The sequence below is a fragment of the Pyrus communis genome, chromosome 7, assembly GCF_963583255.1.
Source record: "Pyrus communis chromosome 7, drPyrComm1.1, whole genome shotgun sequence".
In the NCBI taxonomy this organism is placed as follows: domain Eukaryota; kingdom Viridiplantae; phylum Streptophyta; class Magnoliopsida; order Rosales; family Rosaceae; genus Pyrus; species Pyrus communis.
The window spans coordinates 6,211,041-6,236,450 of NC_084809.1; the positions used below are offsets into that span (position 1 = coordinate 6,211,041).

At 36.9% G+C, this 25,410-nt stretch overlaps 5 protein-coding genes and 1 long non-coding RNA gene across 8 annotated transcripts; 1 reads left to right on the top strand and 5 right to left on the bottom strand.

The window, feature by feature from the left end:
• Nucleotides 1–2,410: 2,410 nt before the first annotated feature.
• LOC137740055 (homeobox protein knotted-1-like LET6) lies at nt 2,411–5,291 on the bottom strand. The gene is made up of 4 exons (XM_068479844.1): nt 4,957–5,291; nt 4,310–4,580; nt 3,102–3,349; nt 2,411–2,834 (listed from the first exon to the last, which is right to left on the bottom strand). Exons 1-4 carry the CDS (start codon nt 5,212–5,214, stop codon nt 2,613–2,615), a joined length of 999 nt encoding a protein of 332 aa, XP_068335945.1. The 5' UTR covers nt 5,215–5,291; the 3' UTR covers nt 2,411–2,612.
• Nucleotides 5,292–8,852: 3,561 nt separating this feature from the next.
• On the bottom strand, nt 8,853–11,643 carry LOC137739631 (plant UBX domain-containing protein 4-like). Its single transcript, XM_068479271.1, has 4 exons — nt 11,045–11,643; nt 10,254–10,542; nt 9,625–9,720; nt 8,853–9,534 (listed from the first exon to the last, which is right to left on the bottom strand). Exons 1-4 carry the CDS (start codon nt 11,536–11,538, stop codon nt 9,151–9,153), a joined length of 1,263 nt encoding a protein of 420 aa, XP_068335372.1. The 5' UTR covers nt 11,539–11,643; the 3' UTR covers nt 8,853–9,150.
• A 1,335-nt stretch (nt 11,644–12,978) lies between these two features.
• LOC137738722 (glycine-rich RNA-binding protein 4, mitochondrial-like) lies at nt 12,979–14,660 on the bottom strand. Of its 2 annotated transcripts, none has more exons than XM_068478197.1 (5): nt 14,461–14,660; nt 14,289–14,357; nt 14,014–14,120; nt 13,828–13,931; nt 12,979–13,115 (listed from the first exon to the last, which is right to left on the bottom strand). In XM_068478197.1, exons 1-4 carry the CDS (start codon nt 14,606–14,608, stop codon nt 13,845–13,847), a joined length of 411 nt encoding a protein of 136 aa, XP_068334298.1. In that variant the 5' UTR covers nt 14,609–14,660; the 3' UTR covers nt 12,979–13,115; nt 13,828–13,844. The 2 variants fall into 2 exon arrangements, with proteins under 2 accessions (XP_068334298.1, XP_068334299.1); XM_068478198.1 differs by having other exon boundaries at nt 12,993–13,115; nt 13,839–13,931.
• A 376-nt stretch (nt 14,661–15,036) lies between these two features.
• Nucleotides 15,037–19,178, bottom strand: LOC137739904 (pyrophosphate--fructose 6-phosphate 1-phosphotransferase subunit beta-like). The gene is made up of 16 exons (XM_068479649.1): nt 18,928–19,178; nt 18,240–18,401; nt 18,016–18,137; nt 17,776–17,829; nt 17,552–17,658; nt 17,329–17,434; nt 17,132–17,195; nt 16,835–16,923; nt 16,589–16,720; nt 16,315–16,485; nt 16,103–16,218; nt 15,894–16,005; nt 15,703–15,787; nt 15,552–15,596; nt 15,401–15,469; nt 15,037–15,309 (listed from the first exon to the last, which is right to left on the bottom strand). Exons 1-16 carry the CDS (start codon nt 19,085–19,087, stop codon nt 15,233–15,235), a joined length of 1,671 nt encoding a protein of 556 aa, XP_068335750.1. The 5' UTR covers nt 19,088–19,178; the 3' UTR covers nt 15,037–15,232.
• Nucleotides 19,179–19,970: 792 nt separating this feature from the next.
• Nucleotides 19,971–21,532, top strand: LOC137740191 (uncharacterized). Of its 2 annotated transcripts, XR_011069147.1 has the most exons (4): nt 19,971–20,046; nt 20,909–21,113; nt 21,202–21,355; nt 21,491–21,532. It is a non-coding gene; the product is annotated as an uncharacterized lncRNA (long non-coding RNA). The 2 variants fall into 2 exon arrangements; XR_011069146.1 differs by lacking the exon at nt 21,491–21,532 and having other exon boundaries at nt 21,202–21,483.
• Nucleotides 21,533–21,647: 115 nt separating this feature from the next.
• On the bottom strand, nt 21,648–24,609 carry LOC137740190 (protein NRT1/ PTR FAMILY 6.4-like). The gene is made up of 5 exons (XM_068480016.1): nt 24,485–24,609; nt 24,275–24,383; nt 23,926–24,143; nt 22,992–23,539; nt 21,648–22,701 (listed from the first exon to the last, which is right to left on the bottom strand). The coding sequence occupies exons 1-5, from the start codon at nt 24,485–24,487 to the stop codon at nt 21,807–21,809; spliced, it is 1,773 nt and encodes a 590-aa protein (XP_068336117.1). The 5' UTR covers nt 24,488–24,609; the 3' UTR covers nt 21,648–21,806.
• Between the last annotated feature and the right edge of the window lie 801 nt (nt 24,610–25,410).

Sequence of the window (25,410 nt, forward strand, 5' to 3'; positions counted from 1 at the left end):
AATAATTTGATGTGTGGTTTTTCACTTTTGTGATACAAAGAAAATATTTTTAAAAAAAATTTGGTGTTTTGTTTTCACTTTTTATGATACGAAGAAAAGATGAAGAATGAAAATGGGTACTGAGAGAAGGTAAAAGAAATCAAGAAAAATGAGTGAAACAAAATTTTGAAAGTGAAAACAAATTAAATTTTTTTTGTTTTGTTTTCTTTCTGTATACGTTTTCTTATACATTTCTTCCGTCTCTCATCAACTTTCATCACTCTTTTTCATCTCTCATTTTCACCCTATATTTTACCGATATGGTAATCACATAAAACAAAAAGTAAAAACCAAAAACCCAATAGCTATCAAACAGACCATTAAGTAGTAGAGAGATTTATAAGTGGAACTGTAACATCGCTTAATAATTTCTGTGTTCCTGAAACACTTACCATGTGTTGCACGCTTTCACGTTATAAGATGTTATAAGATGTAGAAACGATATGATTGAATTTCTCACTTTTAGTGTATTCTTCTTCACTTGTAAGGAAGAGAGGAATGAGTCTTATATTCGGTACTCGCCAAATGTGAAGTTGAACCACATTATTATGGTAAACGCATTGTAAGGCTTATCTCACTTGTCTGTTCCCTTAGTGTAAATACTATCGTTTGTTTAAAAAGAGTAAATAAAAAATAAATACATATGATATAGCTTAAATGCAATTATAACAATACATGACAAGTATATGATATAGCTTAAATGCAATTATAACAATACATGACAAGTATCCATATACGCATAAACAACGCATGACAAGTATCCATATGATATAGCTTCAATGCGACTTTATTGGCATAAACAACTTATTTCTTCATTAATTGGGTGGTTACCACGTAAGTATATCTCCTATGTGTAATGTGAAACAAACTATATGATATGTGACTTTATTGGCATACGAAGACAAATATACACAAAATCATATCATTACTTGTGAGCATGTGACAATAGTGATTTTGAATCATCAATCACTTGCGCATAAAAGACATATCAAGAGACTAATGAGAACACATTTTGTTAGAAGAAATATGAGTTCAAATGGTAGAATACACCTAAATTAAGCAGCATAGATAGTTAGATACTTTAGATTTTGCGTTCATACCTTCTTTAGACATGGACTATATGATTCATATTGCTATCTTATGCTCTTTTGGGTGTCTTTTCTTTTCTAATTCTTAATGTGCACATGAATTTTCACATGCTTTAGAAAAAAGAAGTAGATTTCTCATGCACAAAAGAATAAGAGAGTGGTGAATCGAGAAAGTATGTCTAACTGGTTTTAGTTTAATAATTTAAACACCTTTACATGTGATCGTTTTCGTGATTGGGCAATAACAAGCAAACATCTTAACACGAAGAAAAGGTGAACAAACTCAAACTCAGACGCTTTCACACCTGTTTTTTGATCGCTGGATGCAGCCTGCAGTGCCAAATATGTAACACCAAACACTCATAGCCATAGGCACTAGAAAATTAGATTAATAGATATTGGTCCGATTTTTATTTTCCAGTTTAGTATTTTTTATTATTTTAAATTCTTTAACATGGACCAGTTGAGGCATAAGTGTTGTATATTATTCGCTAAGCATACTTTAAAGAAAGATATGTTGGCTAACACATTCAGACGACTGATACTAACACAAGTTATTATTTAAAAAAATATGCACTGGCTAGTATTTAGACGGTTGATATTAACACAACTCATTACTTAAATGACGGACAAGAAACAAGAAACATGAAAGTTTGGTTTTACACTCTTTTTCTTATTAAGGTAATGAAGCTATGAGACTACAATTCATGTTTTATCTATTATGAATTAGCTATCTTAGGGTTACCTACTTTTTGGTGCTTAATTAAAGTGAGTTCTTTTATGTGGTTGTGAATTGAATATCATTTCGGATATATTCACTCCGAGTTCAGGTCATTCGTTTTGAGTATTAATCAACCTTTTCTTTTTCTTTCGTAGAACACCATACACACTCAACAATTAATGTCTAAGTTTAAGCATCTACTCTTCCAAATTATCATAAATTACGTCCTAATACAAACAAGAGTTGAGCTTCTTTTCCAAAATATTGGCAATAATCAAACTGGATTTCAGGGGAAATAACAAAGTAAAATGGAAATTAAATTGGACAAGCTGGTATCAATCATCACGTGTAATATGTACAAAAAGAATGGAAAAAAGACAATTTCTGAATAAAAGTGATTTATGCAATCTTTCATTTTTTTTTAAGGTATTTTTAGTCATTGAATTGAATAAATTAAAAGAGAATTAAAAAACAAAATTAAGTAGAAGATTGAAACAGGTTAAAAGAAGCGTTGAAAGAAAAAAAAACAGGTTAAAAGAAGTGTGTAAATCATTTCTCTTTTTGAAATTGTGAGAAGCGAGCTAGAGGCAGGACTAAAGTAGAAGTTGGTGCTGCAACATAATTTAGTTGGCGAATTAAAAAGTTAACTAGTTAGATATGTAAATTAACACCGAAGTCTTAAAATACGTACATAATACATTTGCATACAGAGAGCCCTTTATCTTATATGATCGATAGTAATAATTAGCATGCAAATGTGATGATCAAAGGAGAGTAGATGTGCAATCCATGGAAAAGGGATTGCGGATTGCATTGTCCATACAGAAGTTGGGATAGTGATGGTGTTGATGAAGAGTTGGATCCATCAAAACAAATTGCATGTCTTCTGAAGGTTTCCAATGGCGTTTCCTTTGGTTGATGAACCAATTATTTATCTGTTTAAGTTCCAAACCAGTTGATTCTGCCAGTGCTAGCTTCTGAGCCTCCTGCATTTAATAAACAAGGTCCCTTTATAATATATCGCGCTACCACAACAAGAAACCAAGTATTCGTGGTATAATGTTTGCTTATGTTGTTAGAATCAATATGAACTAAGACAACAATCAACATGATGTATGTCTACGTTTGATTATGTTGTTAGACTGGATAGGAACTACAACAAAAATCCACACGATTAATGTTCCGGATTTGCTGTACATTTAAAATGTAAGGATCTAAATGAACAAGGATATAGATGAGTATGAAAATAATACCGATGGATAGGGCCACTTGTAATGTCTGCACCACCAGTCAAACAACTGGTGCCGTGCTTCCTTTGGCAATTTTCCATTCTTTTTCTTCTTCATAAACTCCTGCTTCAGAGTGCCCAAATATCCACTGTATTTGTGCAAAAGCTGAACTTTGAGTTCTCTATCTTCAGCTTGAGGATCTATGTCATTGATCGCATTAGCCTCTTCTGGAGATGTACCTAGTCCAACAAAATCGCCACCACTAGTACTAGCTGATCAAGCATGCCACAGGATCAGAGAAGAGGAATGTTATAAGGAAGATAATATATAGCCTAGACAGGAATAGTAGTCGAACTCCATGAACCATTAAAGCTTACAAGTATGTCTGGTGGATCGAGAAGAAACTTCATACATAAAACTTTCCAAACAAGTGAAAATGACCAACAGAGACGAAGTTTGGATGACAGTCTATCATACAGATTACATATATGGAAATGGTGAACGCAGTCAAAGAATACACAGTTATTTTCTTCCATTTAGAAGAGAACATTATATTCTTTATTTAGTTGGATTTTTGACAAATGTTTGCAGTTTACCTGACAAATAATCACTTGACGATGACACTTAATCTTTCTCTATCTCCTTCTTCATATATGGGATTTGAAACACATGTAATATCTTCACCTTGTGCAATTAGTACTTATAGGTACTCAGTGCCTACACCTATTTAATTAACCGTTCGATTTGATCCTATGGCTTAAACTAAGTGACTGATGAAATCCAACGGTCACATGTGTCCTCACAGAGTGCTTGTATTAACTAGGAAAAAATCGCACCTTTTATAATATCTGTCATTAGTTACAAGTCTCAAGATCTATATATTTAGATGTCCCAAAGTCTAGACAACTACAGCGAGAAGAGAATCAAAGGTCACAGACATATCTACGGAGTCTTAGATACACATATATACGAGTAAGTTCTCTAGCTTCAAGAGAAAAGTTTGCCTAACTACAAACTAATCGTATGGATTTTCTTTCAAAATTTTTTCAAAAGAAGTTAAGCACAGCAGGAAGCTAGCTAGCTAGGACATCTACTTTTTTATTGTACTGTTGAAAAATCATTAGGACCCTTTACTTTGTTATGTATCTGACGGGATTAAAACAGTTCATCAGGATGCAGCTGAAGATTTAAGGAGTGATTAGAGAAATTAGGAAGATGCATGAGATCATTACCAGACTCCGAAGAGGAATTAGAGTTAAAAGTAAGAGCTTTGAGCTGGGAGTCAATATTGGAGAGGAAAAGCATGGCTTCTTTGAAGGGTTTTGTGAGCTCTTCCTCGTACTTGGTCAGCATCTCACAATATGCCTCCATGAACTGGTCCAGCGCAGGGTCTGGATGATCATCTCCTCCTCCTCCTCTTATGCTACTCCTCTTTGCTGCCTCAGAATTATAAGCACTGCAGACCTGCTCTAACCTAGCCACCACTTCAGGAGGTGCCCCAACCTAAACAATTAATAAATCTCATTAACCGTTTTTAATTAATCAATTTCTCCAAAAACATGGATCACAGATAACAAGGGCATGCAGAGAGAACTCGTAAATCTAAAACCTCGCTAGCTAGCTAGCTACCAACTTATGACAAATAATCATTGATAACAATATTCAAAAGTTGTAAGTGGCAATGCAAATGTTTAATACAGGTATCTGCAGATTAAATATATCCTTTCATGGACCACAAATTTTTATTTATTTATTGTTTTTTAACACAATGATATTCTAACTTATTCTGAATTACGGAGAAAGAGATCTGAATTTAAGGAGTGATTAGAAAATTCTCTTTTGAAAATTGGGTGTCTCGGAAAGAGAGAGAGAGAGACACCTTTTGGCAATTGACATAGGCAGACAAGAGGCGAGGGAAGAGGGGGTGAGCGATAATCTTAGCTTTCACGCCCATCTCCTGATCAGTAGTCTCATGAGGATGGCCTTGTAAGTTATTGTTGATCAAAGGTAGAGAAAGAAACTGCTTACTATAACTGTTACTACTTGTAGTTCTGGTTTCTGAATTCATTAGGGCAGCAGCTACAGAAGACTCCAGAAACCCTAAATTACTACTATTGCGACTGCTTCCTCCTTCCATATCTCTCGCTCTAGAAACCCTAATTTACATATTCTCTCTGTCTAAGCACTTCTGGGTCTGGAAGTGGAACTGCTAGCTCTTTCTTTTTCAGAAGAGGAATGGCCTCCCGGTTTTTAAGCTAAAACTCCATAGATGACGTCGACAGTCTTTGTGTACAGTGCTTTGCTAGTCAGTCAAAAAATTACAATACGACAGATAGGTATCTAGCTATCTGTAAAATTAAAGGTGATACTTGACAGATTAATTCAGACCTCCCTCGGAAATGGCTACTTTTCTTTTTCTTCTTTCTGTACATAAACGGAAAGTGCTCCTCTCCAAATTGAACAAAAAAATCTTGACTTTTGAAATTTGATCTAATAATTAAAATTATTATAATTTTAATAAAATTCTTATTTTTAATCGTTAAATTAAATTTTAAAGGTCCAGATTTTTCACTAAGTTGGCTTAGGTGGAAAAAATCCGGAGAGGATGCCTTTCCTACATAAACAGTAACCTCTTATGTCTCCTCTCTCTCTCTCTCTCTCTCTCTCTCTCTCTCTCTCTCTACTCTAGGTTGGAAAAAAAAAAAGATTCAGAAGGGTGCACGCTGAGTTAACGTGTGCCTCTGATGAGAAGCTCAGAACCTTTTCCTTCCCGATGAAATTAAAAAGCAATTTGTGTGTGTGCAAATTATTTCATCTATCCATTTCATCTCCTCGTTTATTGTACAACTCGCACTGCCGCTTCTGCTCCCGCTTGTGCACGTTGGCCTTCTCTTCTGTCCTCGCTCGGAGTTGAGTCACTCCTCAGTGCAAAGAGAGAGAAAATGGTTCTTTCTGTCAAAGTCTACAGAGAAATTGGTGTTAATGATTATTCTAAATCTTAGTAATTTTTTTTGTTTTTTTTTTTCATGGATTCTAAATCTTAATAGTTGAAATACTAAATTTTTACCATTTCAAAGATATTTGATTCTATCTTTTTTTCTCACAAAAAAAGTGACAATTAGTGACAAGTTACGATTATCCATTCATTTCTTTCGAGTTTGGTAAGGTTATAAGCAATTTCACCATGCTCGTGACCATAAGCAAACAGACTCATCAGCTTAGAACATCAAACTTGAAACCTCTCATATTATTTTTGTTTATTAGGGAGTCAAAATCCACATTCTTATCACTGAGTCATTTATGTTATTTACATTTGAATATTATATCGCTGATAAATTAATTTATATGTTATTGGTGTTTGATTTTGATCATTCAACATATGAACTTTGATTCATCATCATTCAAGTTAATTTTACACATGGTTGGATGCTTATGTAACAACGTTGAACAATGAATCTTAATTTTAAGTTGAACATATTCACAAAAATTTTAAGTTGAACATATTTACAAAATGAAATAATCTCTGTGCAACATTGTTACTTATTTATAGAGAAATTAAGTTTTCATCTCTCTTCTTTTATTTCATTGATTAAAAATTGTATTTCTTTGTAATTTTTTATCAAGGTCTGTATGTTTTAATGAATGTCATTATTTTCAATTATGCTATTTACATACCAGCATAATTAAATTTTATTAAACTTTTTTTTTAATATTCATTTAATATTACAAACGTTACATTTAGTATATTTATATTAATTGCTAAACTTTAGACCATATATTTCTATTTTTAGTTTGTACCCAAATTTAATTGGCAACTCTTTCTAAAAATTTGTACTAATTTTCTTTTTAGTTTTAATTTTTAGCCATATATTAATTTCTTTTTGCACTGTTTGAAATTTCATTAGTACTCAATAATTTTTTAATCTTTTATTTGTACTCACAAAATATGGGAGTATAAATCTCATAAATGTCAAACAATTAATGACAAATATAAAGAAATATATATATTAATAGTAATATAAGTGTAGAAATTGACGGGATTTTGATCAAAATTTGAATATTATTAATAGTTTAGTTAAAGAGTGTTAGTGAATTAGGGACTGAATTCAAAGTTTTTTCTTATTTAATTTCTAGTGTACCATATTTCTGCTATTTTTTTAACAAATGACATTATTTACATTAATAGATAAGGAGTGGATTAAGTCTGGTAATAGGTTAGCCATAATAATGTTGTTCAAATTCATATTTAACAAGAATCGAACCCAAAACTTCTTACTTGCAAGTGAAAAAGAATATCATTAAATCATAACCTTAAGTGAATATTTGATAATGATATTGGTTTTGATGATTGATGGAAAATGATCAAATGTCTACCGTCCATCTGGGTGATTGATAGTCGTCAGTCACATTCCTTCAATCCATCCATCCAACAAATATTCTGTGGTGATTCCAACACTCTCCTCCATTGCCCTATATCTCACATCTCTCTATTTAAACCTAAAACTTTTTTCTTCAGTGTTGTCGAAAATGCTATGTTAAACTGATTAGGGATGAAATAGTATTAGAGTAATGTAGGTGACATTAAAATTTTAAATTAATTCTGTAAATCAAATAATGTAAATATTGATAATTAAATTATTCATAATTTACAATTTTAATTTAAAATTTTGATAGGATTTGGGTTGATGAGAAAGTTAATGGGACAGTCCAAACGTCCCTTCCGTCTCTCCCACTCCTATCCTGCAATCTTCTCTTTGGGACCTTTTTGATTCTTGCATTTCATGGCCACTATAAAGTTGAAAGTTACGATATGGCAAACATTGAGATGACAATCTTGCAATTTTGCAAATGAGGTCAAGCTAAAACCCCTTTGTTGCTTTAAATCTTATAAATATAAATATACCGATCTTTCCAGTGTTATCGAGAGATTTGTAATTGGGAAATACTAAGCAGACTTTTTTAAAGTGGGATTTTTCACGAATTCTCGACTATCTCATGTTTTTTGCATAATTTTTATACACACATTATAAAACATTATGCAAAAAATATGAAGTGACGAAGAGTCTATAAAGAGTACCACTTTAAAAGAGTACCACTTTAAAAGAGTATCCTTAGAATTTCTCTTCTTACTTTAGGGCTAGTTTAAGCCCTCTTTTTAAGTTTTAGAAACTAAGGCTCGTTTAGAAGTACAACATTTTTTGTGAAAAAATTTTTGGAACTAATTTTTAGTAAAAACACAAGTGAATCATGAAAAGATATTTGACGTGCTTCCTAAAAAAACAATCATGAAAGAATCTCGAAAGCACTTCAAATACTTTTGGAACACAAAAATATTTACTTTAAAAACGTTTTCAAACGAACCCTAAACTTACCCTCCACCTGTATATCCTTTTCATGCCCCCCCCCCCCCCCCCTCTCTCTCTCTCTCTCTCTTCACAAGACAAAGTATTCTAAAACTTTACCTAGCACCTACTTTAGCGTTTGTCCCGCTCTTCGCATGCCAGAAATATTCTACTCAGTTATGTCTTTCCATTTTTGAGGGGTACATTTATTAAAATATGGGTTTGCCAGCTCCAAGCCCATAACACAACTCATGAAATGTCAAGATATGATGATTGTATTGCCTTTAGTTTTGTTGGCCAATACAATGGCATTTGATTTTGGCAAACCGTACTATAACATGACAGTACCGCTTGAATATCCGATACTTGAAAAAATCTCTCCCAAAACTTAGCACCTCGTTTGCGGATGTAAATAATTTGTTGGGCAACGTGATAACAAAAGAGCGCTAAAACGAAAAGCATCTCGTTTGGACTCAAAATGAAAACTCATATACTCCACCAAATGATCTGATGATTTCAACAATCCACTTACCATACTGAACTTCGTATGCTTTGCGAAACAGATAGTCTACTGCATCACAAAGCATAAAAGTTGTCGTCCAATGATTTCATAGCTAATTCTCAAATTTCGTTGGTATAACAGAAATTCATCGAAGAAAAATAAATATGTGCTTAGGACAGATGTACTCCGAATCTAGCTTGCGGATTGATGAGCATGTGTTTGCAACCTCCTAGAGTTTTTGGATGATAACGGAATTGGATATTCCGGCCTGCTCTATTGTCTGGTCCAGATCCGTGAGCTGTTTGGGAGGGAACCCCATCGTCTGCAGTCGGTAACTTCTTGCCCCATCTGGCCTTGAGGCATCGATAAAAGCATGGATGTCTCTGATTGTATGGTGGTAGTTGAAGCGAGATACCATACGCGTACCATCTGCTAACCTTAGCTGAACAGAGGTTGACGGCAATGACTGATCCACAACTAAGCCCACTGAAGGCAGTGGAGCACCTCTAAGGGGAGGAGCGGCAGCAGTTGACTCAGTGGTAGCTGCGGCAGAGCTGCTGCCACCTAAAGTTCTTCCAACACCCTGAAAAGCAGCATGCCTCTTCACTGGTTCCTGCAAATAATAAGCTCAAAGGGATCAGAAAGATTGCACCACTTGCATATTAATAACATATACCATAGTAGGAGAGATTGAAGCACAAACAGGATATTCTTCATCCCGCCTCATAAGATTAACATGAACAGAAGTCCTCTTATTGCCTGGTTCAAGCTCTTTTGGGCACTCAGACTTCTTGATGCTCTGCATTCATAAAAACATAACATCTCCTATCACAACTAAGAAAAGAGATCAAACCAAAGGAAAATACAAAGAAAAAGAAAAATGAAAATCTATAATTGCAACAAAAGGCGAAGGGAGAGCTACTAATCAAAATAACGAGATCAATATACGTGGAAGTAAAGATGTTTTGTTCATCATAAGAGTTATGGTCTGTTTCACAGATATGCAAATTCTAGCCTTATCATCATTAAGCCAAACTACTCTTCTATGCTTCAAATTCTTAGCTTAGCCAAATAGTTAATGACTGTCAATACGTTGTTTTATACATAAAGAAAGTAAGATCACCAATTGTTTTGTACATTGTAGTTTACTATGTGATATTTTAAGAGCCATTAGATGTTTTGAGACAACATGAAAAATAGAGATCAAAAGGTCAAGCATTACTTGACTAAGCCAAGGATCCAATCCCTTGATATAATACTTCAGTTTTGATATCAATGCAGTAGAAAAGAATCCACTAAACCCTATATAGGACAAGCATCATTAGAACTTACTTCCAGGAAGGGTGCATTTTCGGGGTCATCCAGTCTCCGCAAAGGACCATCATCTACAGAAAACCCATTCCTCCAAAAAGTGATAGTGTGAACGATAGTTTCAGGTGGCTGAGGAGCAGCAGTCGGAACGGTCTCCCCTGAAAGCAGTCTAGCTGTTCCACTGAAACTTTTTGAGCTTGAAGAAGGCTGATGGACATCTAAAGGTCCTTGTGGGGCTGCCAGCTGCCTAGCTTGACTGAATATTGAATCCACATCGCTACCTTTGGTAGGGTCTTGGACAAGCATTCCACTGGAACCAACAACCGTACAAATTAAGATACCAACTAATTGCATAATCAAAACATGAAAACAATTGCTAATTTATACATACCGAAAATGTTTTATATCTGCACAAAATCGAATTCAGATGGCTCATATGCAAAAGCAAGAATGTTACAAACGGAACTCCATTACGATACTAATCCACAACTTTCTTCAGTGTAAACATAATTTACTTGCAACCCATTACGATTTTATTAACAACGAATTCAAATTTTCTTTCTTTTACTAACTTTGGTTTTTCTCAGCAACCAAACACAACAGAAGAATGAATGTCACAAAACGAAAAAAAGAAGCTAAATTGCGCTTTCTACCAGGTGAGTTGATATCTAAAAGTAAGCATTCAGCATTATTGATTAGCTTTCTGGGTTGCAAAAGGGTTAAAGAGTAACAAATTATCCAAATTAGGAAAAAAAACCGATGATTGTCCTCCACATTCTCGGGAAACAAACAAGAACTAAGAAAGAAAGTACCTCTTCTCGCCACCAGTGTAGTACTCCTGGGGTTCATCGGAGTCACTATCGGACCCGCCGTTCGCCGGCCGATTCAGATCGGAAAGCGTGCGTATGCCACGCGGACGACTCGCAGACGGCGGCTTGACATCGCCCTTGCTGTCGGCTCCACTAGAGGCGGCGCGCTTCGATCGGAGCTGGTAGGGCGCACGAGACACGGGCGACGGTGAGCGAGAGCGCGGCGGGGACTGCGAAGGAGAGTAACTGGGCGAGTGCGAGGGTGAGGGAGAGAGAGAGTGGGAGGCGGGGATTGAGCGCGGGGCGGCGTGGGTGGCCTCTTCGGCGGCGGGGACGGTGGCGCTGTTGTCCAAGAACGTGGAAACGGCGGCGTCGAGGTCCCAGTTGTGGGATTCAAGGAAGAAGAGGGCTTCTTGCTTGGAGGCGGAGGTGATCTCGCAGAAGGAGTTGATGACGGCGTCGTTTTGGGGATTGGATTCTTGAGCTTCGGCTTCCATGGTGGTTGGATTGTTCAGTGTTTCGCTCCAAATCGGATTCTTAGATTGTTTTCCAAGGCTTTCGTGACTGAGTGAGATTAGAGAAAACTCCAAGCTTTTCGTTTGTGCTCTATACTTCTATACTTTATATTTAATATAAAGTAAATTGTATTAATGACCATTTAACGTTAATCAAATTGAAGCAATGATTTTTTAACTAAAAATTCATTATTATTGGTCTCTCAACTTATCAAAATGTGTAGCTATAATCAGTTTCTTCAACTTCATCAAAATTTTGTCAAAATAAGTTATGTTAGAATGACTATTATTACAATTGGGATCCCTTAACTTATCAACACGTGTAGCTATGGTCTTTTTTATCAATTTTGTCAGAATTTTGTCAAAATGAGTTATGTTGAAAGGAGTATTGCTACAATTAGGTTAGAGTTGAGAGACCATTACTCTAATTGGGTTAAAGTTGAGGTACTATTTCTCTAGTTGGATTAAAGTTGAGCGGTCAATGATATGAATTTTTAGTTGAGGAGTCATAGTTACACGTTTTGATAAGTTAAGAGACCGATGGTAATAAATTTTTAATTGAAGGACTATTATTTCAATTGAGTTAAAGTTAAAAGATTATTGCTATAATTTACTCTTATATTTAACAATACGGTGCCGTATGACGCACACAAACCAAGTCGGTTTGTGATCTCAATTGTGATTAGACAGCATGTCGTTTCTGGGCATTATTCTAACTCAACTTAATCAAATTTCATAATTCACTCGAGAAAATAAAAAACAAATTTAAATATTTCATGTCTTTTAAATATTCTGTTTCCGTACAATTTTTTATGATTCGTTAAATTGCATATTTTAAACTTTAATACATGATACACGTATTATACACTTACGTAATTTTCACATTTAACGCACATTATTTAGACATATTTTGTAACAATTTACAAAAAAATTACATATTTCTAACATTTATGTATCTTTTTAATAAAGTTATCAAATAATATACGCAAAAATAATCTTATATTTCATTAGGAAAAGAAAAAAAATCATATAATTAAATGGGGTCTGGCTTCATACACTTGCCAGAAAGAACACATGAACGGAGTGATGAAATTGAGGTTCCACCATAAAACCAATTGGCTATATGGGGAGTAGCCCAAGACCATATAAGCACATAGCAAACCTTGTCCCTCACCAATGTGGGACAACTCTCAACACGCCCCCGCACGTGTGGCGGATTTTCAAGCCTACACGTGGACAACAACTGGGTGACGTGGAGCGCGTGTGGCCGTTTGGCTTCACACGAGGACAACCCGCTCTGATACCATGATGAAATTGAGGTTCCACCATAAAACCAATTGGCTATATGGGGAGTAGCCCAAGACCATATAAGCACATAGCAAACCTTGTCCCTCACCAATGTGGGACAACTCTCAACACGGAGATATATCTATATTCTTATTGGAATATATTTTTCGCATGGATTAACACAACTACGTAAGAACTGAGCTTTGACAAGCTTCGAGCACTTTGTAAAAATTTCATTCAACTTGCATTTTGCACGTCACTCGGCCATTCACCTGCAAACATCAAACTCCAAAATTAAGGAACTTTTAGACGCAATTTTATAACGAAGAATACACAAATCATGACGAAGAAAGAAAATAATGTTGATGAGCATTTAAGTTACGGTTTTTAAGCATCGTGGGGTTAGGCGTACATTGTTGTTACTACAACGAAGAAGAAACTAGTAGTCTGTAGAGTTAAGGTTAGGAAATGAATGTGCAGTTGAGCAAAGCTGCAAACTGCTCAACTGCAAGCAGTAAGAGTCTAAGAGATGGATGATCAAACGAAAAAACTTAATTACATTTCTAATTGACTTCTCTGCGGCCGCCAGTCTCTGATTGTTTTAATTTCTAAAACAGTTATGTACAAGAATCTGAAGAAACAGTGATCTGAGCTACATGCTTGAACAAAACTTGCAACGGCAAGTGCGTGACTGGAAGTGCTGTTAAATTTTTAAGATTCCCAAGTTCCTTCCTCCTAACAAGACACTATCATCACAAACATAAAACATAAAGCTTCTTAACCATATGTGAAGTAATTAGTGAAATGAATTAGTAAACAAGTTTTGTCACTAATTAGATGTACGTGATTGACCAATCAAAAGCAATCATTCTCTTCAAATGACAAGGAATAACGGTCATCCTATTACAAACCACTATTTACAGCTTTCACAACTAAACGTCTTTAGTCATCGTCGATTCACCATTAACATGGATCATAACTTACCACTGTACCACAGGAGTTCATGTAGGAAGGCGAGGAACCACAACAGGTCCGCCCCGAACTTTTTCAACAGCAGAAGTTACCCTCAATGGCCGACCCAACAATGCCTGCAAGCAGAACTACATCAATCAGAAAATCTTTTCCTAAAAAACAAACTTTGATCCGTGTCAACTATAGTTTTTGCATCACCTTTCCATCCATGGCATCTTTTGCAACCTGGGCTTCATCTTCCTTGGAGAAATTAACAAATCCGAACCCTCTCGACCTGCCGGAATCTCTGTCATACACTATCTTCACTACATTACAGAATATGAACAAAGATTAATTCTTTTTTCAGGAAAACCATACCTAACATCCAAATCATTGTGAAATAAACTGCTAGCGATCATTGGGGCATTTCATCGAACATGTAGACGACTAAGGAATAGTACGCAAAATTTCGAACTGAGAAACCAAGAGTTTACCTTCGGTGACCTCCCCGAAGGATGAGAAAGCGTCTTTTAAGGACTTCTCATCCACCGACCATGACAATCCTGCAAAACCCAGAAGCCAAATCACCGTATAAACGATCAAAACACGAAAACTACATAACTTTGAAGGTGTATTGTATGTATGGGAAGGAGTAGAGAGAGAAACCTCCAACGAAAAGCTTGTTGTTTTGGGGAGGAGAGGAGGGGGAAGACGGTGGCGAGCAAAAGAACCGCCGACTTAAAGTTGGGTTTCGGAGTGTGGTGGTTGTCGATGCTCTCCGAGCAAGGAGCGTCCACAAAGTGTTGTTCCTCATTGATTACGTGATTAGCCGATGACTTGTTCCCCTTCTTTTTGCGCGCCTTTGAGTTTTGAGCTTCTGGTGGTTTGGCAGGATTTGAACCCACGCATTTGGGTTTGGGTTTGGGTTTGTGGGCTGGCTGAATTTTGAGGTCCATGCCACGTGGCATAGAATTTCTAAAGGTTTAGGGCTTATTTATTGAAATGCCCTCTAAAGCTAATATCGAATTTCATTTTGTCAGCCAACACTCAAATAAAAAGTATTTCACTTCATTTTGTCCTTCGAAACTCAAAAAGCTTTACTTCTTGAAACTCACATTGTGCATGTTTGTGCCTACACCATCGCGATCTCTGCCTGGCTGGGTAGGTCTCGAGTCAACTCCCACAAAATGAAAGACAGATATATTTAATTTCATTATTAGCTATGGCTCACTGTGACTTGTTATGAATAGATTATCGACCCGTTTCAAACGTATCAATTAGAAGATAAATGTCGTTTGACCACTTCGGCTACAAGCTCTTGGACTACAAAAATGCAAACCTATTCAGCATTTCCAAATGTACCTCATGACCTAAGTTTTTATTTAGATGTGAAACTGAACATTGAAATTGATACGTTGTTTCCTACTTCATCTCTTCCCTATGCTTGTGCTCCAAGTTCCAGCAGAAGAGTGTTGTTGATCGTATTTGCTGCAGACCCAACAAATTGAATCGGACCTGATCGAAAGCAAAAACTTCAGCAACTCAAAAACCTGACTTCCATATTCCGTAACAAAAATTTTACGACGATCTAAGTGTTATAACTAACCCGGATTAATGTAGCGATTCTTAAGAGCCCACTCGTCCCGGAATGATGCAAATTTTTTGAATGGTGCACCTGATATTCCACCAGCAAAGAAACATAGAAAGTGTCAAGAAGTGCACAGGTGGATAATTAAAGGCTCAGACAAGTGTTTTACCTTCAAGTTCCACCATTGCTTTCTTAATCACAGGCTTGAACTTTCCTGCAAAAGTCATGCTCTCAGAATTAATATATGCATGATTGGATTCGTTATAAGAGCAATCACGTAATGTGGGATTACGAGCGATTTAGCCAAGTGTTTTCTGTACCATGTCTCCGCTCCACATCCATTAAAGAAGTCAATGCCGTGCCACCTACCGTCCATTGCTCAACTGGTGCAGCCAGATTTCCCACCTGCATACATAGTTTAAATTAGCAAAACCCTTACAAGTTTAAGCATTTTGCGTAACAAAATAAACAAACTTGATGAACTAAGAAAAATGAGCGAACTATGGCTTACAGAGGATATCAATCCTGTCTTTCCTGAATGAAGGAGGGCACCGGCGCCAGAACCTAATGCATAGCAGTAGTTTGCATCAAAGTTTGTAGGAAGACCACATCTGCCCTCATAACTGCACGGTAAAAATCAAGTATCTGATATGATGAACAAAACATACAGCAATATGAATCATATGATTGAATGAACCAGATGAACAAATATGTTGGTACCCGAAGAAGTGTGTCTTTCCAGCAAAGTCACGCATATATGTCCCCTCCTGCTTCCGTTTGTGCAGTTCAGTTTCTACCATTTGAAGAAGCATCTTTTCGGTCTCTATTTTTGCTACCTAAATGCTTAACATCATGTTAAGATTCAACAAATGCAATATTCGGACATAGTCCAAAGGATAAAGGAGAAAGATACGACAATCAAAAGAATTTACCTGCACATTCCCGTGTGGATCTCTTTCGAGCAGTAGTTGCTCCTGAATTGTTTGCGGCAAAATCTCAAAAAGCTCAAGGGATTGGCTCTGGAGTTTCTGTTTCCACACCCCTGCTTCATCAACAATATCATGAGCTAAGATTTCGTTAAGCTCCGAAATTAGTTGCTGCACCTGCAAGTTTTATGGTAAAGCCAAAACAAAACTTCGAGAATTTTCAGCTGTCAAAACATGGAATCGAGCGAATTATATCCTCTTCAATCTTTCAAAATGATACCTCTGGAATGAAATCAATCAGGCCTTCTGGTATAAGAATGACACCATAATTAAACCCAATTTCCGAACGTTTGCAGATTATATCTGTTATATAGTCTGTTACACTCTTGAGTGTCTGCTTCTTGGCAGCAACCTACAGCAAAACGAAACATTGTCAAGTCAAAAAAGTTTACATAAAAACTGAAGGTATCATTTCCAATTAACATTGGGGCTCAAACTTGGAGATAGAAGGATATATGAAAAATACCTCTTCCCCAATAATCGTGATGTTTGGACGAGTCTGAAGTGCACACTCCAAGGTTATATGAGAAGCTGCACGCCCCATAAGCCTTATAACTGCATAAATAGAAAATTAGGGAGGACAATCAAGAATAAACATTTACGGTCACAGTTCTTATACATGTTCCTGAAAGTCATCCTTAATTAAATGTGTATCTTGCAAAACCGTGGCAAGTTTTTAAAACTTGCTTGATGCCATCGAACAACATATAAAGCACGACACAATCTGATAACTGATTCATTCTTATACAACCAGAGCACTTACAGTGGTAGTACTTCCCAGTTGAACGGGCATCCATCATCACGTTACCAATCATTTCTGAATATAGTTGCACGTTTATCACAGTGAAGATCATAACAAGTACACCAAACGTAGATTAAAGAATGTACAGTTCTGTTTGTATGATAAGGCAAAAATTTGATTGCTTGTGTCACAATGTATAACAATGGCTTAAGAATTACCTTGCATGCAGTGTCGAATCCAAAACTTATGGGCACCTCTTTGCTTTTCAGATCACCATCAATGGTTTTGGGACATCCAATTACCTGTGTCTTCATATTTTTACCCCTAAAAAGCATAAGAGTCTTGAGAGATCTCGAAGATTACAGAAGCATAAATACTAAAGCTTGCTGTACAAAGTCGCAGATATAGCAGAACATTAACTTGGAGAGACATATGTTGTACCTGAAGTGTTCAGCTAGAAGGCAAGCATTGGTATTTGAGTCATCCCCGCCAATGACTACAAGCCCATCTAAATCAAACTTCTTTACTGTTTCTTCTGCTAGCTTAAACTGAAAAGCATACACACTTCAGTTACCATATATCTAAAATTTGATCTGAGAGACGAAAATTTGTACAGAGATGAATTTGATAAACATGTCAACAATTTTACAGGAGCAATAAGTAACCTGTTGGGGAGTTTCAATCTTGTCTCTGCCGCTTGCAATCATGTCAAAGCCACCCTGTCAAAAGAGTATGTGAGAAAGCACGCTGCAAATTTGATTAAAAAGCAAACTAGATCATAGTCTCTTGTAATGAACAAATTGTGTAAGAGCAATTTACATGGAAAAAAAATTCTTGCAACACAAGAAAGAAGAAAGTGCTGAACATTGGTTGATAGATGATAATATTTTGAAACGAAAGATAACCTGATTTCTGTAAGGATAGATGAATTCCGCGGACAATTGAACATATTTACACTTCATGATCCCTGCCGGACCACCCTTAAATCCATACATTATGCTTCCACTAGTGTGCTTCTGCAAGTAGTCTACCAAGAAAAAAGAAATAACGAAAAATTAAAAAAACTCTCAAGTGCTAAAGTTTCATCTGAAAATATCTGTTGTGATCCGACTCAAGGCAAGAGCCTCACCAAATATCCCACAAATAACATTGTGTCCACCGGGAGCCTGTCCTCCTGAGAGAACCACTCCAATCTTCAAACTCGTATCCTTCGAAAGCACCGAAGAACCGCCTGGCCGTAGCATTGCTGAAGGCTGCCCAAATAGGTTAGGAAACAACTTGGCTATTTCCTCTGCACAAATACATTGAACAAATTACATCACAAACGAAATCGAAACGCACCTCTCTTTATTTATTCTCTTTGATATATTAATCTTCATTTGAAGATCTCTCGTACCAAAAATCATTCGAATTAGAAATTATTTTATCATTCAAATTTATTAAATATATGGACAATTATCATAAATATATTACTTGGTAATACACCATCGATTTTTCTATAAATTTGAATGACCAAATGATCATGAATATATTACTTGATAGTACACCATCAATTTGTTATATGAATTTGAATGACTAAATGATCTCTGATTGAAATGATTTTTCGGAAAGGTGATCTTCATATCAAGATTAAGAAATTAAACGAGTCCGATAGTTGATTTTATTTGAAAGTATTATCCTAATATAAATATCCATTTATTGAAAAAGTTCAAAACTTTACATTCGTTTGGTTTTGGTAGAAAGACTGCAGTAATCAACGAGGACACTTTCATAACTACAGTAAATTGTGTGTAATTGATTAAAGAAGAAAGAGAGACCTGGGTTTCCGGCGGCGGAGCTTTTGGGGCCATCGACGACGCTGAAGGAGCTCTTCAGAACAGAAGGGAGAGGAAGCGGAACGTCGAGACGACTGGCCTGGACCTCGCTGTATGAAGAGACGAAGCGACCAGGCACTGCCTTGCCATTCATGGAGTACATCGTTGCCTTCAAACTACACTGCGAATGTGACAGTGCAGAGAGAGAGAGAGAGAGAGAAGCGGTGAGTTTGTTATGGATAATGGTATCACGTACCTTGCGTTGGTAGTAGGCAGTCAATATTAGAGACCGTGATGTTGGTAACTTTTTGTACTTTATCCGAGGATATTCGAACTTGAGATCTCTCCTAACACTCTCGAACTAAAATACTATTAGTACGATAAATAGTTAGCGTATAACCCAAATCTACATAGAGTTGCAAATTACTTAGACATATATGTGAGTCCTAAGATATTGCACATTTCAATTACCATTGTTTGTTTGTTTTTGTTTAACGGTATTTGTCTTTGCACTAAGAGTTTCATGTTCAATTCATATGAACAACGATAATAATATATTTGTGATGAGCTTGACACTTAGCTAGCCAAATTGCAGTGACTTATTGTGCCACCCTTTTTTGGGATGCTTTTGGAAGGGATGCAACAATGTTTTCCAGACCACAGAAGCACTTTTGATTGGTTTGGTTAAAAAAAAAGAAAAAAAAAAAGGAAAAAAATTACTCCATAGAAACGGTTTTATAGAGAAGCACCTGCCAGATACTGCTTCAATAAGCACTGCCAAAATGGCAAGTGATTTTTTATAATGCACTTAGATCTTTAATTAAAACTTCAATGTATTCATAATAAACACTTCTAACAAAAGCGTTTACGAGTGATTCTTATAAAAGTAATTCCAAACAAATCACGAAGTAAGTTGGGCTATAAGAAAACAAGGAAAGAGGAAACGGTCAGTATGTTGGGCTTGGTACGTAGAAGATAGACCCAAACCAAAAGGCCCAAAGTTCCAGCCAGGCCTATATAGCAAAAGGAGCTAAAATCTACTTCACCCGCTCACCCCTACACGAACAAGGCAGTCCCTTTTCGCCGCCGCCGTCGTCACTGGTTGCAACTCCGACGACAAACGTACATCATCTCTCTCACTATCTCTCCCTCTCTCTCCTATATAATCTGTCTTTCTTCCTCATTTTTCAGTTTGTTAATCTGCTACTTTTTCTTTTTCTGCGTTCTCGTTTTTTACTTTCTGTAGTTCATGAATTGCCCGGTAAATGTTGAATCTAACAGTGAAAAAACCCTGATTTTTGGGTGAAATGAAGGTAAAAGTTTTAGTCTTGAGAAGATTGAGCTTAATTACCAAAGGGGCTTAGTTTCCTTCCAGCTTTAGAGATAATACAACATCTTAATTTTGTTGAATTTGTTTAATTTTAGGAGTAAGTGAATGGAGATTTGGGATTAAATTTAATAACTTTTGGGTAACAATCCAAGTTCATGTAATTTCGGCTTAGTGAACAATTTTTCATTTTTTCTTTGTGATTGATCGTTACATGTTGTGCCCGTGGTGGTTTTGGTTGAACCGTGTAGTTGGTAGTGGTGAAATGAAGAGATATTAGTGTTCAAGGCCACTGAGCTTGGTTTACGGGTGCGTAATTCTTCTGATTTTTTTACCATGATTTATTGGTTAAGAGTGAAAACGATTGTAATGTAAACAAGGCGAATGATTGGCGCTAGCCCCTTTATAATGTTTCGGTATTCATCTTTGCAATTCTGTTTTGGTAGTGATTAAGATCCTTTAAGCAAAACTAAACCCTGAAATCTTCGAGATATAAATAGAACATTCGCGCTGCTTTTTCATAGGCTTTCTTCTGTATTCCCGAGTTGTTTTGCTTATCTTCTTTTTGGAGTTTTTCTTCATTCTGATGCAGCGATGTATTACGAGTTTTCATATATATTGAAGTTATGGCTTTGGCACCACTTTGGGATTGTGCAGGTTGGAGAAGAAAATGAATGCTTTCAAGGCTTATAAAGCCAGTGTCCCAATTGCATGGAGCCCTAATCTGTATATAACTTTGGTGAGGGGAATCCCGGGAACCAGGAGACTTCACAGGCGTACTTTAGAGGCATTACGTCTCGGAAAGTGCAACCGAACTGTCATGAGATGGAATACTCCTACAGTCAGGGGAATGCTCCAACAGGTTTGATATAAGCTCTCGGTGGATGCATTCATAGATTAAGGCATCTTTCCTTCCGTAATTGATAATGTTGCATGTTATTTCGACGCAGGTTAAGAGATTGGTCGTAATTGAGACAGAAGAGATGTATAAAGCCCGCAAACAAAACTTGGAAAGCCACCGAGCTCTACGCCCCCCTTTGGTCATAAATCACCAACCTGCTTCTGCTAGTGGTTCTTCTTAATGGCCTATGTAATTGTTTAGAGGTCAGCTCTCAGCTTCTTAGATACGTGCCTCTTGATCGAGGAGACTAATATTCCTGTATTTTTTTTATAAGCAGCCAATTCTGGATCCAGTTGTTTATCAATTCCATGTTTGGTTTTGTGTCTCAAAATCTGCAGTGGTTCTGAACTAGTTCATTAATGCTGAAACAAATAATCTTGCAACTAGATGGCTTCTATTTGGATATGCAGTATGTTGGATGGTTTGATTTGACGAATGCCTGATCTCTTGACGTGTCATGGATATGTTGTTATGCTGTAAATTTTGTTTTTCGGATGAATAAAAATCTATCATTGCATTACATTCCAGATCACACTGCATTTACATTGAGTCTGAGAGAGACAGCAGACAAAAAAAGGATTTAAATATCCAAGAAATGATTGATAAGCATATCATATTACACAAGATCCTTTTGGAAGCATATATGCTAGGGTTCTAAGGTCCTTCCTTTGCCTCAATTCTGATTATCTCTGCCATCTCTTCAACTGTTTTGATGCTCGAGCTCTTGAACTCCTTTTCGCCGCTATCATCAGGGCTGTTGTGTTGATGGCCTTTGTATTGGTGTCTCATTGCAAAGGCAAGAAAAACTAAAAAATTTGTAGCTCCTAGCACCGCGAGGACCCAGTAGAAGTTATCTACCCTTCCCTTATTCAAGTTACTCCTCAGCCAGCTCTTCCTAGTCACTTTGTCCACTACCGTCACCAAAAGACTGCTAACGTAGAATCCCATTGAGATGGTGCTTAAGAAAAGCCCCGTGCTCATGGACTTCATCCTGTCCGGAGCCTCTCTGATGAAAAACTCAAGTTGTCCGACGTAGACAAAGGCTTCCCCTGCACCCACGAGGAAATATTGTGGGATAAGCCAAAAAGCTCTTAGTTTGGTATTTTGGTGAACTGCAATGTTCCTTCTTTCTTTCTCTACTATTGCGGAAGCTACCATAGCCGCCATTGATAAAATGAGTCCAACTCCAATCCTCTGAAGGCTTGTTATTCCTTGGGCATTGTTGGTGAGTTTCCGAGCAAGGGGGACAAATAGTTTCTCGTTTAAGGAAGTAAAGATGAGGATGGTGATGAATAGAAACACCGAGAAAGAACCCGCTGGGATTTCAAAGGAGCCTACTTTTCGGTTCATGAAAGTGGCTTGTTCAATGGTGAACGTAGTCATCTGAGAGTAGACCGTCCAGAAGAGGATACATGTCGACCAGATCGGCATGAGCTTGAAAACCAGTTTCACCTCTTCAACTTGGGTCACCGTGGATACTATCCATGAGTTGCTTCTGTTTCCTTCATGAGCAGCATATTCATCTAGGATTGCAGCTTTGTCCAGACACCTAACCATTCACATGCGTAGATAAACAAAACCTAGTCAATGCCAGTGAAGAAACTTGATGTTTTAAAGTTAGATGGCCAAGTTCTGATTTTGCACTTATGTAGATATTCGGATTCGGATATTTTAGGTTCCTCACGCCCATTTTCTCATTTTGCACGCGCATATTTAAAAATGTGATTTTCTATTTATTCAATCCAAAGGCCAAAAATAAGCAATGTGTGAAGGGGAGAAAATGACGTACGAAAATCACTTCCTGATATATATGGAATAATGGCTTATATGTAAACTTACTTGAGCCTCTCTGTGTGGGGGATCTTGGCTTCTTGGCATCCATTCAAAAGGCTTGGATGAGAAGGAAGAGGATAAGCTCTCTTCTTCCAAGCCAAAAATATCACTCTCCATATGACAGTTAAGGGGCTGCCTCGAGGCTTGCTGAACCGATAAAACGTCGTTCCCGCAAGCAATACGATGATCGCTATGATCATCGCCCCAGCCGCTATTCCATAACCTAACCCTCTGCTAACATTGACTTGCACATACACCAGCACAATGACAGCAAACAGAGACCCAATGCTGATGCCGAAGTAGAACCTGTTGAAGAAAAAGTTCATGGCCTTCTCTTCCTTGGGGTCTGCAGCGTCGAATTGATCGGACCCAAAACCAGAGACGTTGGATTTTATGCCACCACCACCCAGTGCTGTTGTGTACAAAGCAGCATAGAGTAGGGCTAACTGGGTTCCGTTGGCCTCAATGCATTGATGGTGTTGCTGTCTGTAGTCATCACATGGAGGTGGTCTCATGCTATGAATCGATGTCGCCAATGTCAACAATATTATCCCCTAAGATGCAAGAACAAGAACAATTCAGCTTTTAAACTACAGATTTGGACTTGAAATTTTTTCAAAAGTAGCAAATTTTGGATATGTAAAAGGCTTTTAGCCTAGCGTTTTAAAGTTCTCGAATCTATAAGCGATCGAGGGCTCGAGCATATCGAAGGGGGTTCGAGCACTGCTGGAGGGGTCTTGAGAGAGCTCAAGAACTGCTTGAGGGGGTTTCGATTGATTCTTATTTATATAGATCTTAAAAATCATTATGCGCTTCCTAAAAGGTGAATATTTCTTGGCAGAATAACTTTTGAGGAGTGCCAAACGAAAAGTCAGCTAGAAGTCTTTAATGTGTATGTAAAAAGGTTAATATCGCAAATTGTCCTTGGCTCAAAACTTACCACAGCCGTTATGGTTGCAGAAAGTGCAACTGTGAGGTACCTTCCAAGCTTAGCATCTGCTAGGAACCCACCAAGGAGGCCAAGGAGGTTCAAAGTGCCCATGAAATTGGTCACTATGTTTGCAGATTTTGCAGAAGATATATGCAAATTTCCAACCAAGTATGTTACCAAATTCATAGAAATTCCCATCACACATATCCTCTCAGCTAGTTCAATTCCTGCAACACTCATCATGAAGAAAAAAAGGCACCTTAAGATAATGCATATAATGGCTAGACGCGATCCGTCCATAACTCAAACGTAGATATTATAAAGAGAGAATTTAAGTCAAGAAGTTAGAATAAAGCACCCAAAATAAGCCCTGCAGCAAGCCATCCGCCAGTTTTAGATTTGTCCGCCGGATTTCCTCTAAAATCCACCAAATCTCCATCTTCCTCACCTCTACTTGAGATCAAAACCTGTTGAAGTAAAGGGAAAAAATGTAAAAAGAAAGAAAAAAACTCATTGAAAAATTTCAAGTTTTTAGCATAATATTGAAGTTGTATGAGTAAGTGGCCACCATTTTTTAGAGAGAGAGAGAGAGAGATAGTGCTTTTTCTTGTTTAGAATTTGCAGTGGTCGCATGAGATTCCCTGAATGATTGGAGGTTATAAAGAGAAGTGGGAGGGATGGGGAATACTAGCTTTGTCACGGTCTCACAATTTCTGGTGCATGGTGAAGAGCAGGTAAGGAGCTCCACATAGTTAAAGGCATGTGACCACTTTCGATTACGTAAATATGTTTTTTGTGGTTGCAACCAACAATGGAAAGTGACAATTCACATTTTTTTGAGACTTGAGAAAGGAAAAAGGCTGCCGCTCTATATCACTTAGATGCCATGGATAAGATCTTATGCAGAATTAAATCAACTGGTCCACCGCCCTTTCACAAATTTCTATCTTTTGAATACATGTAAATCTCTTATAAATTACACGTATCAAGTACATTTATATGACTTTACGTCAACAAAAAAATTTTACGTTGGAACATACGTATGAGATTACAATTTGTATTTCTTTTACTACTAGATTGTCTTTTTACAATTTTTTTTTTCCCCTTAAATGGAGAAAGATTAGGTAAGATTAGCTTTTCAGCAATAGTTGCGTGCAAGGCATCTACCTTCTCTGAAAGGGCGAGGACCATTACTTATTTGTAAATGAGTATTGTTAGTATTAACAAACCCTAATTAAATAGTTCTTTTCACTATTTGGTGCCCATTATTGCGTGCTTGATTTGAATCCTTTGCAACTGTTATAATCCTCAAGATTCACGAGTCATAATGTTGGATTCAATAAAACAAAAGCACCTATGTGATAAGTTTAACTTTTCAATAATCATAATTAGCCAAAAAATAATGAACTACTTTTGCTGGACCGACCACAATCGTGTACAGGTGGAATATCCTTTTGAGTATTGATCAGGGCAATGTTGCTCTCAGTGCAGTGT